The 17,494-nt window shown below is 43.0% G+C and overlaps 1 protein-coding gene across 2 annotated transcripts in view; it reads right to left on the bottom strand.

Annotated features, from left to right (window-relative positions):
- The window catches only part of HCK (HCK proto-oncogene, Src family tyrosine kinase), a 45,759-nt gene that overhangs the window by 12,632 nt on the left and 15,633 nt on the right, over window positions 1-17,494 (bottom strand). For both annotated transcript variants that reach the window (XM_070744401.1, XM_070744402.1), the window contains exons 2-7: window positions 11,416-11,530; window positions 10,580-10,622; window positions 9,212-9,311; window positions 7,824-7,922; window positions 5,473-5,576; window positions 4,954-5,106 (exon numbers count right to left, since the gene is read on the bottom strand). In XM_070744401.1, the coding sequence (XP_070600502.1) occupies window positions 4,954-5,106; window positions 5,473-5,576; window positions 7,824-7,922; window positions 9,212-9,311; window positions 10,580-10,622; window positions 11,416-11,529 (613 nt within the window). In that variant the 5' untranslated portion in view covers window position 11,530. The remainder of the gene's footprint in view (window positions 1-4,953; window positions 5,107-5,472; window positions 5,577-7,823; window positions 7,923-9,211; window positions 9,312-10,579; window positions 10,623-11,415; window positions 11,531-17,494) is intronic.

The following is a 17,494-nucleotide window of genomic DNA, read 5'->3' on the forward strand; positions in this document are numbered from 1 at the left end:
AGAGAGAAAGTGAGCCAGAAAGAAAGAGAGAAAGAGAAAGAGAGAGGAACAGAGGAAGAAAAAGACATAGAGAGAAAAAGTGGGAGAGAAAGAAAAGAGAGAGAGAGAAAGAGGGGAAGAGAAAAGAGAAAAACAGAGAAAGTGCAACAGAGAGGAACAGAAACAGCAAGAGACACAAAGAGATAAAATGTGGGAGAGAAAGAAAAGAGAGAGAGAGGGAATGAGAAAAGAGAAAAACCGAGAAAGTGAGATAGAGAGAAAGAGAGAGGAAGAGAGAAAGCAAAAGACATAGAGAGAAAAAGTGGGAGAGAAAGAAAAGAGAGAAAAAGTCGGGGAGAAAAAGAGAGAGAAAGAGGGAAAGAGAAAAGAGAAAAACAGAGAAAGTGAGACAGAGAGGAACAAAGAAAGAGCAGGATACACACAGAGAGAAAAAGTGGGAGAGAAAGAGAGAGAGGAAGAAGGAAGGAGAAAAGAGAAAAACAGAAAGTGAGATAGAGAGAGGAATAGAGAAAACAAGAGACACACAGAGAGAAAAAGTGGGAGAAAGAAAAGAGAGAGAGAGGGAGGGAGAGAAAGAAAGAAAGAGAAGAGAGGAAAGAGAGCAAGAGAAGAAGAGAGGGAGATTTGCCTTGTCATCTTTACACCTAGGGAGGGTCCTTTCTCAAATGTTGGCCATAACCCTTTTCTGCTGTGGACTCAATGGACTCTTATTTATTTATTATTTATTTATTTAATATATTTCTATGCCACCCTCCTTGAGGCGACTCAGGGCGGCATACAACATTAATATAGCAATATACAGTGATACGAACTTAATTGGTTCCGGGACGAGGTTTGTAAGGTGAAAAGTTCGTAAGACGAAACAATGTTTCCCATAGGAATCAATGGAAAAGCGATTAATGCGTGCAAGCCCAAAATTCACCCCTTTTGCTGAAGTGCCCGTTTTTGCGCTGCTGGGATTCTCCTGAGGCTCCCCTCCATGGGAAACCCCACCTCCGGACTTCTGTGTTTTTGCAATGGTGCGATTTCGCTGAAGCTCCCCTCGCTGGGAATCCCCACCTCTGGACTTCCGTTGCCAGCGAAGTGCCCGTTTTTGCAATGCTTGGATTCCCCTGCTGGGATTCTCCTGCAGCATCTCAAAAACAGGGAAGTCCGGAGGTCAGGTTTCCCATGGAGGTGAGCCTTTGCCTGGCAACGGAAGTCCGGAGGAGGGGCATCCCAGCGGTGGCGGCGTGTTCATAAGGTGAAAATTGTTCGGAAGAAGAGGCGAAAAAATCTTAAACCCCGGGTTCCGTATCTCGAAAATTTGTATGATGAGGGGTTCGTAAGACAAGGTATCACTGTATAAGAAATCTAATACAATGGTACCTCGTGATACGAACCCCTCGTCATACGAACGTTTCAAGATACAAACCCAGGGTTTGGAATTTTGTTGCCTCTTCTTACGAACTTTTTTCGCCTTACGAACCTGCTGCCGCCGCTGGGATGCCCCATCTCCAGACTTCCGTTGCAAGTGAAGTACCGTTTTTGCGATCCTGGGATTCCCGAGGCTCCCCTCCATGGGAAATCCCACCTCCTGACTTCTGCCTCCAGGAGGGGAATCCCAGGATTGCAAAAACGGGCGCTCCACTGGCAACAGAAATCCGGAGGTGGGGGTTTCCTAGTGAGGGAAGCCTCAGCGAAATCGCACCATCGCAAAAACATGGAAGTCCTCGAAACCCCACCTCCGGACTTCTGTGTTTTTGCAATGGTGCGATTTCGCTGAGGCTTCCGTCGCTGGGAAACCCCATCTCCAGACTTCCGTTGCCAGCGGAGTGCCCGTTTTTGCGATCCTGGGATTCAGAGGTGGGGTTTTCCATGGAGGGAAGCTTCAGGGGAATCCCACCAGCGCAAAAACGGGCGCTTTGGCTTGAAAAATGGTTAAATTTTGGGCTTGCACGCATTAATCGCTTTTCCATTGATTCCAATGGGAAACATTGTTTCGTCTTACAACTTCTCACCTTATGAACCTCCTCCCGGAACCGTAAGACAATTTATCACTGTACCTCTAAAATATGAAAATTTACTAAAAAAAAACATTTAAAAGACCCCATGAATATCTCAGTGGTCTCCAAACTTGGCCCCTTTAAGACTTGTGGACCAACTCCCAGAATGCCCCAGCCAGCAGGTCTCCAAACGTGGCTGCTTAAAGACTTGTGGACTTCAATACCCACAATTCCTCAGCCAGCCTGCTAATAAAACGTTTTATTTATTTATTTATTTATTTATTTATTTGTTTGTTTGTTTGTTTGTTTATTAATTATTTGGATTTGTATGCCGCCCCTCTCCGAAGATTCGGGGCGGCTCACAGCAAGTAGTACAAATCATAAATAATCCAATCAGTTAAAAATATTTAAAGCTTTAAAAAAACCCATATACTAACTAACAGACACACACACAAGCATACCATGTATAAATTAAACATGCCCAGGGGGAGATGTTTCAATTCCCCCATGCCTGACGGCAAAGGTGGGTTTTGAGGAGTTTACGGAAGGCAGGAAGAGTAGGGGCAGTTCTAATCTCCGGGGGGAGTTGGTTCCAGAGAGCCGGTGCCGCCACAGAGAAGGCTCTTCCCCTGGGGCCCGCCAACCGACATTGTTTAGTTGACGGGACCCGGAGAAGGCCCACTCTGTGGGACCTAATCGGTCGCTGGGATTCGTGCGGCAGGAGGCGGTCTCGGAGATATTCTGGCCCAATGCCATGAAGGGCTTTAAAGGTCATAACCAACACTTTGAATTGTGACCGGAAATTGATCGGCAGCCAATGCAGACTGCGGAGTGATGGTGAAACATGGGCATACCTAGGTAAGTCCATGACTGCTCTCGCAGCTGCGTTCTGCACGATCTGAAGTTTCCGAACACTTTTCAAAGGTAGCCCCATGTAGAGAGCATTACAGTAGTCGAACCTCGAGGTGATGAGGGCATGAGTGACTGTGAGCAATGAGTCCCGGTCCAGATAGGGCCGGGTTTTAAGATTGGGGGGGGACACTTTCAGATGTGTTGGCGAGGGATCGGTCTTCCTCCTGCCTCCCAAGGCCATTCCCGCCCACCCTCTCGGAAAGTGGGCGTTTCACCCTTTTCCAAGCCCGGTTCGTCATCTGTCAAAATGGGGCTGATACCCTGGAGCCAGCAGGCGTGTTTCTGAGCCCCCCATTTGTTGTGGTTCAGCCTGAGGCAGATCAAAGACCAGCTGCGTCTCTGCTGGCTCCATGCCCGGAGGAGGCTGACAGCGAAGAGGAGGGGGCTGGGCAGTCGGACGGGGGAGATTACAGTCAGGAATGTGACGAGGAAGAACAGCAGGGGAGCCCCGGGGAGGGGCTCTCCCCAGCCAGTAGCTTGGAGTCTTTGGAGTCATTAGGTGACGAAGCACAAGCTGTCATTAACATGCGACAGAGACGTTTAAATCAAAGGAAGGATCGATTGAAGAATTATTATCAGCATTGAATAAGGAACACCAGGGCTTGGGTGTGGTCCTCATTAGCAGGGAAGGGTTTATAAGGCAGGCAAGCTCTTGAAGCCATGTGGAGTGTTATCAGTTTGGAGTTGCTGTAACCTGCATTGTTTTCTCGGCGTCTCTGTTCCTGGCTCGTGGCCCAGCAGTCTTGAAGAATCGTGGGAGGTGTATGTCTGTTATCTACAGCCTCGGCTTGGCAGCAAGAATCCTATATTGATGCATGGACAATTGCCTTCGTGTCTATATTTGGAGTTCCAGTGTTTTCCTGCTTTGTAAGGACATTTTCTGTTAGCTTCGTTTCTCATGAACATTATAAAACTGTATTTGAATTTGTGTGTCTGGCTTATCTTTTTGCGTTGGTCATAGCTTCCAGAGTGACCCAGACAGAACACCATTGTAGCTGCCATATAATGTTAGGATAGGATTTGATATCTGGACTTCTGACATAAATGCCTCATACACTCTGACTTCTTTAGCCAGAATAGGACTGAACGTAACAACCACATAAGATAAGTCTGCATTTCTGGTGAACTCTGCTTGAGGAAGTGACTGGCCATAAAGCAGTTCATGGCAGCCCCCCTTGAATAACAAGAATGGGCCTTCTCCGGGTCCCGTCAACTAACCAATGTCGGTTGGCGGGCCCCAGGGGAAGAGCCTTCTCTGTGGCGGCCCCGACTCTCTGGATCCAACTCCCCCCAGAGATTAGAACTGCCCCTACTCTCCTTGCCTTTCGTAAGCTCCTTAAAACCCACCTTTGTCGTCAGGCATGGGGCAACTGAGACATCTCCCCCAGGCATATACAATTTATGCATGGTATGTTTGTATGTATGTTTGCTTAGTAAATGGGTTTTTAAAAATATTTTAAACTATAATTTAGATTTGTCATGAATTGTTTTATTTTGTTGTGAGCCGCCCCGAGTCTGCGGAGAGGGGCGGCATACAAATCTAATAAATAAATAAATAAATAAACCGTGTGATAAAAGGATGCATATTTACATTTCCTGGGGTTAACAGGACGAAGGCAGCAATAAAAGACCTTGCTTTGTGGTAAACAGGAGATAACCATATTCACAACAAAGGGGCCCAGGAAATTGGCCATAAGAGACATTTGTTCAGTAGAAGCTAGTTACGTGCCATATGTAGATAGGAAGGACTCGGAAATTGTGTCATATCTTAGAGTCATGTTATTGGATGTTTGTATACCACTTGACACATACATATAACCTTACCCAATTTGCATATTCCCCCCAATAAAAGGAAGCGCACGGCCCAAAACTGTGTCATTTCACCCAGAGAGAAATGTGTCCAAGTTTTCTTTCTAGGATTCGAATTCGTGAGTGACCTCACGCGTCTGGGTTGCCCTAAGTCCTTCTGAAGACCCTGCTCCCCACAGGGACTTTGAGGCATCAGCACCCCATGTAGAAACTGTTTTGTCAGAAACTGCCGGATTTGCAGGCTCACTTTTATAATGGCTGACCAGTTCCTGCAGAGTTTTGAAGTGGCTCCGGGTGGAGATGTAGAAGCCCCCGTTGTCCAGGGTTCGAATCTTGTAGTGTTTCACCACATCCATTTTGCTCTGGGAATCAAAGTCTCGGACGGAGAGGGAGTAGCTTCCTGCACCGGGACAGAGACACAAAGCGGAATGAGAAGTGGGGGACAATTATTTTTAAAAAAATATTTCATTCTTTTATTATTTATTTATTTGTTAGTCTAAGTTTAAATTTAAGTTTAAGTTTATTGGATTTATATGCCGCCCCTCTCCGAGGACTCGGGGCGGTCTAAATAAGCACAGTCTTTGATTTTGAAATGGCATAGGACTTCAAATGGCATCTGGACTTCAACTCCCAGAATTCTGGGAGTTGAAGTCCAAATATCTTCAAGTTCCCAAGGTTGGGAAACACTGCTCTAGACTAGCCAAACCCAAAGTCCTGCAAAACTGTAGGGGTATTTTTTTGTCTCCAGGCCTTTAATTCACCTTACCTTGGCTTGTTTCACTGTCTCGGATCATGAATGAGCCGATAAAATTTCCCGGAGCCAATAAGTGACGTTCTGCATCTTTCCGGCTTATGCCTGTTAAGAACCATCTAAGGTAGACAAGGAAGAGACAATTTTGCATTAAATTCTTTCTCTTTTTAATTTTTTTAAAAAAAATTCTCCACAATTTTCATATATATTTCAATACATATACTTTAGAATAGATCAATTTGACACACAATTATACCTTTTTATCCAACCATTCTTAAATCAATCTCAATATTTTGCACCTATTTTATATTTCTGTTCATCAGTCTGTTATTCTTCGTTTCTTTACACTCCCCTCCCTCTTTCTCCATCCCTTCCCTCTACTTACTACTTACTTACTACTTCTCTCCCCCTTCCTACTTCCCTCCACTCCTTCTCTTCTCCCTTCACCTTTCTACTTCCTCTTAAGAGGAAGGGACAATTTTGCATAAAATTCTTTCTCTTTTTTTAATTATTTTTTTATTTTTTCTCCACAATGTTTATACAGTATATATTTCAATGTATATATCATAGACTAGATCAATAATATAAACAATTATACATTTTTATCAATTATTCTTAAATCGATATCAATATATTGCACCTATTTTATGTTTCTTTACATTCCCTCTTTTTCCATCTCTTCCTTCTACCTTCTTACTTACTACTTACATACTTACTTACTACTTCTCTCCCCCTTCCTACTTCCCCCCCACTCCTTCCCTTCTCCTTTCACCTTTCTACTTCCTCTTAATAGGAAGAGACAATTTGGCATATAATTCTTTCTCAAAATCTGCCTCGCCAAGTTTTCCTCCTGGTAGGGAAAAAAATATATCATAGGATAAACTTTTAAGAGCATGCTCCATAGATCATGGGTTGCCATCTTTAAGCCTGGTGGACTTCAACTCCCAGAATTCCCCAGCCAACAAAGCTGGCTGGGGAATTGTGGGAGTTGAAGTCCTCCGGGCTTAAAGCGGCCAAAGTTGGAGACACCTCCCTCCCCCCCTGGTAGAGACAGTCTTTGACGTATAATTACAACTGAGCCCAATGTTTCCGTTGCTAAGTGAAACAGTTGCTGCACACACGTGCGGTGCAAAAAAATCTGGATTCTTTTTTTAAAATAAAAATGCCAAATGCATGCGCAGAAGAAAAAAAATTGAAAGAATTTTTTTTTAAAAAAAGATGGCAGTGCCTAAAGACCGACACTGACCGATCCAGTTTGGAGATGTCATTGTGACATCACCAGTCGGTAGATATGGAATGATTGCTTCTGTGGTTGCTGAGAACCATGGTTCCCATCATTGAGAAGGCCATTTTAGAAGGCCAGCATCTCATCCACCTTTGGATTATTCCAAAGCTCCTCCTGCAAAATCCAGTATCTTTTTTATTTATTGTTTGTTTATTTATTTTATTTGTCATACAAATATAGTATTGTATTATAGCACGTTTAACATAATATAAGATAGTATAAGGTGTTGTGGTTAGCTCTGGCCCAGCTCCTGCCCCAAGGACTGTGGATGTGGGGGAGACATCCACATGCTGCAGGCCTGTTTTACTCCCGGTGGAATCTGCTGATGAAGGCTCCTCTGCCCAAGAAGCCACGAGTGACAGGGAGAAGGAGAGTGGGGCAGACAGCTCAGAAGGAGATCAATTATCTCTCTCCTCCTTGGATTCAGAACAAGAGTTAATGATACAGCCACGCATGCGGAGAGCAATGCATAGGCAGCAACAACTGAGAGATTATTATCAAAGAAAATGAGGCCACCTGTGGTTGGGTGGGGCTGTGGTCATTAGTGAGGCTGCTATAAATAGCAGCCTGTGGGTTTGGCCATTGTGGAGGATTATCTGATCCTTGTGTTTCGTGACTGCTTTACTGACTTTGACCTTTTGTGTGTTGATTTTTCCCTGCTTTGAAACTAAACCAGGGCAAAGTGTGTTTCACTTTGTGAAAGAAGAAGGACTGTGAATTGCCTCACAACTGCAAGATAAGTATCTCAGAACTGATAAGGGACTTGTATAAATTACCAGTTTGTTTGGAGAAAAGTGCTCTTTGCTATACCAAAAGAGGGCTTAGTTTAAGTGAATTTTCATTATAAAGAACATTGTTTAGAATTTTCAAACGTGTGTGTGTCTGAAATTTGTACCTGTGAATTTTTGGGAGGATTCTACCAGAGAGCCCGACAGAACATAAAGTAGAGATAGAAAAGGACCAAAGCAAATGAACATTTAAGCTCATGGGCCTCTAAGGTCCACAGCGGAAATCGGGGGAGATCTAAGATCAAGTGTTCTACCAAGAAGATCCCTCCCTTCAACAGGCCGAGAAAACTTACTCTTCCATCTCCAGAGAGTTGATCCTGGCTACATAATTGCTGGGAATGACCCCCACTTGGCCCGTTGAAAGGGCCTTGGCTCTCCACCACTCTCCCGACCTGAAGAGAAAGGAGAAGGCAGAATTAGGTAGCGTTCCCAAGTTCCCTAAAATGTAGCTGACAGTTAGCACTCTCAGGGGAAGCTCTGGGAAATTCCAGAAGTGAGGGAAGGACTCTAGAAAGTCCCCAAAAACCCACACCATGAAGAAGGCATTGCCAAATCAAGGGCTGCATTGTTGCAAAGGAACAGTCTATGGATGAAACCACAGAATCAATAGGAGTGAAGTCTATCTGTCCATCCATCCATTAATCCATCCATCCATCAATTCATCCATCCATCTATCTATCTGTCCATTCTATCATCTATCCATCCATCAATTCAACCATACATCCACCAGTTCATCCACCAATTCATCAATTTAACCATACATCCATCCATCAAGTCAATAATCATAATAATTGTTCTTGTGTTCACTTTCCTATTAAAAACACTTCCCTCCTGAACCTTATTTAACCCTTTCATACATTTAAATGTTTTGATCATGCCCGCCCTTTCCCTTCTATACAGATTGTGTTCATGAAGCCTTTCCTGATACGTTTTATGCTTAAGACCTTCCACCATTTTTGTAGCCCGTCTTTGGACCTGTTCAATTTTATCAATATCTTTTTGTAGGTGAGGTCTCCAGAACTGGACACAGTATTCCAAATGTGGTTTTACCAGCACTCTATATAGCAGGATCACAATCTCCCTCTTCCTGCTTGTTCTACCTCTAGCTATGCAGCCAAGCATTCTACTTGCTTTCCCACAGAAATCACGACCCCTTAATCCTTCTCTTCTGAAGTTTTTGCTAACACAGAACTGCCAATGCAATACTCAGATTTCCTTTTCCCCAAGTGCATTATTTTACATTTCTAAACATTAAACTGCAGTTTCCATTGCTTTGACCATTTATCCAGTAAAGCTAAATCATTTACCATATTATAGACCCCTCCAGGAATATCAACCCTATTGCACGCTTTAGAGTCATCGGCAAATAGGCAAACCTTCCCTACCAACCCTTCCCCTATGTCACTCACAAACATATTAAAAAGAATAGGACCCAGAACAGATCCTTGTGGCACACCGCTTGTCACCTGACTCTGCTCAGAATACTCGCCATTAACAACAACCCTCTGATGTCTACGCTTCAGCCAGCTGCAAATCCATGAACTACTCAGGGATTAAGTCCAATCTTCACTAACTTATCTATCAGCTCTTTATGTGGAATCTTTGGATTCTCCCAGGGGCTACCGATGGAGCATCATTTCTCCAAAAGCTCTCTGATCCTCCTGAAGACCCACAAGCTTACTTCTCCAGGATCTTGAGATGATCGCCTTTTCGGAAACTGAGATCCTCCCTGTGAATAGCATCGTAGTCGTACAAGGCCACCGCAACAAAATCCTCTGGTTCTATGGGGCGGAGAGAACAAGAAAGGTTTTAGGGTGAAACAGAACATACAAACACACACATAGACACAGCACACAGAGAATGCACTCACATACACAAGCATGTCAGTGCTACCTACCTCAATGGTTCGGTTTGTCAATATATATAGCTAGACACAAGGACAGGTTTTCCCCGAATGCCATCACTCTGCTAAACAAATAATTCCCTCAACATTGTCAAACTATTTACTGAGTCTGCACTACTATTACTACTATTTTTTTCTCACCCTTTCTATCCCCCATTTCCTCCCACTTATGATTGTATGACTGTAACCTGTTGCTTGTATCCTTAGGATTTTTATTAATATTAATTGTTTCCTCATTGTTTATTTGACCCCTATGACAATCATTACGTGTTGCACCTCATGATTCTCAACAAATGTCTCTTTTCTTTTATGTACACTGAGAGCATCTGCACCAAAGGCAAATTCCTTGTGGATCCAATCACACTTCATAGCTTTAGCACTGTTCCAGTATTCTGTGGATTTTTTCCTAATTTATGTATAATATTATTCTATTTAAACGCATAATAATTCAATTTTTGTACTATTTGCCATTTCTCCTTTTTTTTAAGATTTAAAATGGCCACTGTCATAAGAAGGCCCATTCAAAATGGCCACTCCCATATGGACACAGCAAAGTAAGGTATGGTGGCCTAGAAAGGTCCTCCAAAATGGCCACCCTCTTTTACCATTTCCAAAATGGCCTCCTCAGCTCTATGGTGCCCTGCAAAATGGCCACCGCGATTTACCACTTCCAAAATGGCCACCTCAGCTCTATGGTGCCCTGCAAAATGGCTACTGCCCTTTACCAGTGTTTGTTGGAAATTTTAAAAAAAACTTTTGCAAAAAAAAAAAAATGCCATAGACCAGTGATGGCGAACTTTTTTTGGTTTGCGCACCCACACCCATTCCCTTTGCCCCCATGCATGCACACCCCTCCGCACTGCCCCCTGCACATGTGCACACACGCAAACACACACACAGATGCATGTACACAGGACTTATTGAAGCCTGGGATGCTGAAAAAACGGGCAAACTGGAAGTTTGGAAAAATGGACTTTGTACAGAGGCAATACAACACTTAATGCAATACAACGCAATTAAAGCACCCACGATTATGTGCCTCCAGATAGAACTTCAATTACTTCCCCCTGGCCTCCATTTTGACTCTTTTGACCACATTTAGTCAAAATGTACTTTCTACTTTCTGCTCTAATGGGAGATACATACCATCAAGTAGCTGGGTCTTACACATGTTGCCTCCCATGGAATTCTGGAATGCAAAAAATATATAAAAAAAATAATAATTATTTCTTACGCCACTGGCATTTTCCCCAAAACCACTTGCCCTTTTTAATAGACAAAAATAAGATGGAGTTTGTCTTAAAACCCACAGAGATTGATCATTGGGGGGGGGGGGGTACTGTATATCCAGCTAGAAGGCGCTGCCATAGCCAAACAGCCCTCAGGAAAGCCAAATTCTTAATCCATGAAACATAGAAGATTGACGGCAGGAAAAGACCTCCTGGTCCATCTAGTCTGCCCTTATACTATTTCCTGTATTTTATCTTAATATGGATCTATGTTTATCCCAGGCATGTTTAAATTCAGACTTCTATGTTTCTATGTTTCTATGACCATGACCACTAAGCCACGCATACCTAGTCACATGACCACCAAGCCATACCCACCAAGCCATGGAAAATTTTTAGATTTCACCACCGGCCCCCCACTTTCAACAAAATGGCAGGACACAATAATGGATCCGACACCAGTTTTGTTTCTACCTGGAAACCATTTCTGGACTTTTTGCTTGAGAACAGGGGGGGGAAAAATCAGCCAGTACAATTGAGTCCAAATTTTTTTAAAAGTTTTTAAATGAGTTTTGTCCCACTTCAGAACCGAAGAAGCTTCTTGGATGAAAAGCGAAACATCTTCAAAGAAAACAACTAGAAAGTCCAGTTGCCCCTTGGCAAAAAAAAGCATCTTTGAAACGAACCGTTATGTGACTTTGCTTCCTGTGCTGCAATAAGACATACGCAGATACACAACCACACCAGACTTACAGTTTGCTTGTTGGTGGGATTGGGGGCATAACGAACATCCTGAGTCGAGTTCGAAATCTCTCTCTGCTTCCCCCTTCCTGGGAGAACGTTCAGCTTGGATTCTGTGCAGCCCATTCTGGGAAGAGAGAAGGAAAGATAATAATAATAATAATAATAATAATAATAATAATAATAATAATAATAATAATGGGCAGGGGGTTGAACTCGATGGCCTTCATGGTCCCTTTCAACTCTAACAATAAATAAATAAATAAATAAATAAATGAATAATAATAATAATAATAATAATAATAATTTATTAGATTTGTATGCCTCCCCTCTCCGAAGACTCGGGCCGGCTCCCAACAATAATAAAAACAATGTTACAGTGGAACAAATCTAATATTAAAAGAGAAAAAACATATAAAAACCCCATCATTTAAAATCAAACAACACATACATACCAAACATAAAATATAAAAGCCTGGGGGAGGTTTCTCAGTTCCCCCATGCCTGGCGATATAGGTGGGTCTTGAGTAATTTACAAAAGACAAGGAGGGTGGGGGCTGTTCTAATCTCTGGGGGGAGTTGATTCCAGAGGGCCAGGGCCGCCACAGAGAAGGCTCTTCCCCTTTGGGCCCGCCAAATGACATTGTTTGGTCGACGGGACCTGGAGAAGGCCAACTCTGTGGGACCTTATCGGTCGCTGGGATTCGTGCGGTAGCAAGTGGTTCCGGAGGTACTCTGGTCCAATGCCATGTAGGGCTTTAAAGGTCATTACCAACACTTTGAATTGTGACCGAAAACTGATCGGCAGCCAGTGCAGGCCACGGAGTGTTGTAGAAACATGGGCGAATCCGGGAAGCCCCACGATGGCTCTCGCGGCTGCGTTCTGCACGATCTGAAGTTTCCGAACACTCTTCAAAGGTAGCCCCATGTAGAGAGCGTTGTGGTAATCGAATCTCGAGGTGATGAGGGCATGAGCGACTGTGAGCAATGACTGTGAGCAATGGGATCTGCTATCAGTTGCACGGGCATCTGGTGGGCCACAACAAATTGCTCCCAGTTTGGACCAGTTCCATAGAACAGATAGCGGGAATTTCCCCACCCTCGCCAAACCGGGAGCAATCAATGGTTGGCCATGCCCCTGAACTGGCTCTAACGGCAACAACGCCATTTTGGCTTTCGCTTTTGCACACGCATGGGAAGCCAGCTGTGGCTTCTGTGCCTGCGCAGAAACTCAGTTTTCAGTATGGCGCATGTGCGCGCGCCCACGTGGATCGGGAGGAAGAAAACTGGCGGTGAGGAAAGTTAGAACCCACCTCTACAACAAGGCCCAGCCAACCAGAAAAGGCCAGGCGTAGCGGGAGGAGCTAGGCTCCGGCAAATGCGCCACTTTAACAAGAGCTGCATAACTGTTGGTTCCTACGATGGTTCCAGGAATTGGATTCTCCAGCTGCTATTCTAATCTAAGCCAATCTTTCTCAACCGTGGCAGCTTCGAAGAGGCGTGGACTTCAACTCCCAGAATTCCCCAGTCAGCATGGGGAATTCTGGGAGTTGATCCACACCTCTTCCAGCTGCTAAGTTTCAGAAACACTGGTCTAAAGTACTAATGGTAAAGTTCTTCTTCCTCCTCTTCCTTCCTCCTCCTTCACTTTGCTGCTCCTCTTCCTCCCTTTCTCTGTATACCTTCTCTTCATTTTTCTTTTCCTTCTTGGTCCTCTCCTCCCTCTCTTCTTCCTTTCTTCCTTCTCTCCCATTCCCTCCTTCTGTCCCTTACTTCTTCCTTGATTCTTCCATTCCTGTTCATTTTGTTCTCTCCTTCCTTCTCTCCTTCCTTCTCTCCTTCCTTCTCTCCTTCCTTCCCTCCCGCCATCCCTCCCACCCTCTTTCTTTCTTTCTTTCTTTCTTTCTTTCTTTCTTTCTTTCTTTCTTTCTTTCTTTCTTTCTCTTTCTTTCTTTCTTTCTTTCCTTCCTTCCTATTTTCCTTCCTTCCTTTCTTCTTTCCTTCTTGGTCCTCTCCTCCCTCCATTCTTCCTTTCTTCCTTCTCTCCTACTCTCTCCCTCTGTCCCTTACTTCTTCCTTGATTTCTCCATTCCTGTTCATTTTGTTCTCCCCTTCCTTCTCTCCTTCCTTCCCTCCCGCCATCCCTCCCACCCTCTTCCTTCCTTCCTTTCTTTCTTTCCTTCCTTCCTCCTCCATTCCTTCCTTTCTTCTTTCCTTCTTGGTCCTCTCCTCCCTCCATTCTTCCTTTCTTCCTTCTCTCCTGCTCTCTCCCTCTGTCCCTTACTTCTTCCTTGATTTCTCCATTCCTGTTCATTTTGTTCTTTCCTTCCTTCCCTCCTTCTTTCCCTCCTGCTTTCTTTCCCCCCCTTCCTTCCTTCCCTCTCTCTTTCCTTCCCTTCCCTTCCTTCCTTCCTTCTTTCTTTCTTTCTTTCTTATTCTTTCCCTTCCTTCCTTCTTCCTTCCTTCCTTTCTTTTCCTTCCTTCCTTTTTTTCTCCATTCTTCCATCTCTCATCTCTAACTCTCTTCCACCCTCCCTGCCTCCCCTCTTTCTCCTTCTCTTTCTCTTTCTCTCCCTCCCCCTTCTCTCTGTTTTTCTCTCTTTTTATCCAGCAACGTCAGCTGGCCTTCTTTCTCGTGCGTCCGTCAAAACCCTGACGCCTGGCTTGCCAACTCCGCAAGAGGAAGCTGAAGTTGGGTGCCCATCAGACTGTGCAAACATCTCTCTCTCTGCTGGGAAGCCCTTGTTTGCATGTCCAGTCAACAAAGGCGCCAGGCAAAAACCACGACCAGCAACGGTTCCTCTCCTGCTTTGCATCCTAATGAGCAATTTTTTTTTCTTATGCCCTTGCAAAGAAACTACTGCTAGGTGAGAAAACCGTACAATATAAAAAAAGCTGATTCAAAATATTTTATAGAGGGAATGCGTGAAATAGGGGAAGGTCCGGTAGGGAAGGTTTGCCTATTTGCCGATGACTCTAAAGTGTGCAATATGGTTGATATTCCTGGAGGGGTCTGTAATATGGTAAATGATTTAGCTTTACTAGATAAATGGTCAAAGCAATGGAAACTGCAGTTTAATGTTTCCAAATGTAAAATAATGCACTTGGGGAAAAGGAATCCTCAATCTGAGTATTGCATTGGCAGTTCTGTGTTAGCAAAAACTTCAGAAGAGAAGGATTTAGGGGTCGTGATTTCTGACAGTCTCAAAATGGGTGAGCAGTGTGGTCGGGCAGTAGGAAAAGCAAATAGGATGCTTATATAGAGCGCTGGTGAGACCCCATTTGGAATACTGTGTTCAGTTCTGCAGACCTCACCTACAAAAAGATATTGACAAAATTGAACGGGTCCAAAGACGGGCTACAAGAATGGTGGAAGGTCTTAAGCGTAAAACGTATCAGGAAAGACTTCATGAACTCCATCTGTATAGTCTGGAGGATAGAAGGAAAAGGGGGGACATGATCGAAACATTTAAATATGTTAAAGGGTTAAATAAGGTTCAGGAGGGAAGTGTTTTTAATAGGAAAGTGAACACAAGAACAAGGGGACACAATCTGAAGTTAGTTGGGGGAAAGATCAAAAGCAACATGAGAAAATATTATTTCACTGAAAGAGTAGTAGATCCTTGGAACAAACTTCCAGCAGACGTGGTTGGGAAATCCACAGTAACTGAATTTAAACATGCCTGGGATAAACATGGATCCATCCTAAGATAAAATAGTGTCAATAGTGTCAACCCCCAACCCCCAACATTTCTCCCTCAGACTCTCCTCGATTGACCTCTCCAGGTTCCTAAGAGGCCAGTAAGGGGCGTACATAAGTGCACTGATGTGCCTTTCGTCCCCTGTCCAATTGTCTTTCCTTTCCATTTTATCATATATATTCTTCCCTTCCCACCTACTTCTCTTCCTCTTCACTTCCTATCTTTTATATACCACTTAATGTCTATTCCCTTTCATATGTATTGTATATTGGACAAAGAATAAATAAAAAAAAAATACAGGAAATAGTATAAGGGCAGACTAGATGGACCATGAGGTCTTTTTCTGCCGTCAGTCTTCTATGTTTCTATGAAAAAAATTGAAAAAAGCCAGATATATTAAATTTTCCACATAACAACCTCGGCAAGAATAATATTTGCACAATATTGGAAAAATGAAAATGTACCGACAGAGGGAGATATAATAGAAAAAATAATACCGTGCGTGGAGATGGATAAATTAACATTTGAATTAAAAAATAAGGAAAATTCGGAATGTTATGAATGTTGGGGCAAGTTCTACTGGTGGCTGGAGAAAAGGAAAAAGTTAATAAATGTATCCTTAGTAATAATATTATTAACTGCAATGATTTCTTGGTGTGAAATGTGTTAAGGATTAGACATAGAAGTAAGATCAGTGTACATGACTTGTTTATAATAATATGCCAACAATAATTACGTAATAGGTTGTGAGTTGCATGAAGTAATGATTTAGCAAAGATGAATTTCCTCCTGCCCTAAGGAGAGGCTGGACTAGTTGACCTCTTAGAGCCCTTTCAATTGGAGGATTCTGGACATTTCCATCTTTACTCACAACAACCCTTTGAGGTAGGTCATGCTCCAAGAGAGAACTCTTTACAGTCGAATGGAAATTCAAACCTAACCCTTCCTTCTCTACCTCCTCTGGCTTATTGGACTACAATCCCCATCATGCCAAACCACCACCTCTCATGATTGTGGAATATGTTTGGTTTTATAATAAGGGTTTTTTAGCTGTTTTAGTACAGTATTGGATTGTTACATGCTGTTTTTATTACTGTTGTTAGCTGCCCCGAGTCTGCGGAGAGGGGCGGCATACAAATCCAATAAATAAAAAATAAATAAATAAATAAATCTATTTTGTAGCTTCACACAAGACAGCCTTCTTCCCACTCAAAACAAACTCCGTTGGCTTGGTCCACGCTTACCTGCCAACACTCACAAGCAACGGCTTGGCCCCGAACCCAAGTTTAGCATTATCGTGTGGACGCAGCTGTGGTCTCCTTACAAGTTTGCCGGCAAATAGTGGGAATTAGGAAGTGGCTCACAATTTGTGCGTTCCTGCAACTTCACTTGGGGGGGAATCCCAACCGTGCCGTGTCACCATCGCAGCCCCATCGTGGGAGGGGACACAGTTAGGAAAGGCCACTTCCTTCCGTCCTGATAGGAACCTTTCTGAAATTCATGCAGAAGCGCCTTTTAAATATATATATATATATATATATTGCGGCATTGTGCAGAAATTAAGCAGAGTGACCCTGAAACAAATATTTGCAGAAGCTTGGAGGGTGTCTGTTAAATCTTAACCAATCAGCGAATTTCTTCAATTATTCAAACGAACACAACAGTGTCTGTGTGTGGGATGGAAACCCCCCAACCCAGGATGAAAACTGACCTCAACAGAGCTGGGAAGAGGAAGAGGAGGAAGGCTGTGAAGCAGGTGACTGCCAGCAATCTGGATTTTCTCTGCCTCGACCTCCCACCCCAATAACAGCAAAAAGCATCTCCCCCAACTCCGAGGTTCAACAGCGCTCAATTTTCTTTTATTATTTTTGCAAATAAGTTTATTTACTGCTATTATTTTTGCCAATAACAATTTATTGACTGCTATTATTTTTCGCAAATACTGTAATACTTTATGGACTGTTGTTATTTTTGCAAATAACAGTTTATTTACAGCTATTAATTTTTGCAAATAACACTTTACTGTTATTATTTTTGCAAATAACAGTTTATTTACTGTCAATATGTTTTGCAAATAACAGTTTATTTACTGCTATTATTTTGGAAATAACAATTTATTTACTGCTATTATTTTTTGCAAATACAGTAACAGTTTATTTACTGCCAATATGTTTTGCAAATAACAGTTTATTTACTGCTATTATTTCTGCAAATAACAGTTTGTTTACTGTTATTATTTTTTACTAGTAGCAGTTTATTTACTGCTATTATTTTTGCAAATAATTTATTTACTGCTATCATTTTTTGCAAATAAGAGTTTATTGACTGTTGCTATTTTTGCAAATAACTCAAGGCCGAAAACATGTCAAGCAGGTCTTCCTCCTCCTCTC

The sequence above is a fragment of the Erythrolamprus reginae genome, chromosome 3 (genome assembly GCF_031021105.1).
Source record: "Erythrolamprus reginae isolate rEryReg1 chromosome 3, rEryReg1.hap1, whole genome shotgun sequence".
In the NCBI taxonomy this organism is placed as follows: domain Eukaryota; kingdom Metazoa; phylum Chordata; class Lepidosauria; order Squamata; family Dipsadidae; genus Erythrolamprus; species Erythrolamprus reginae.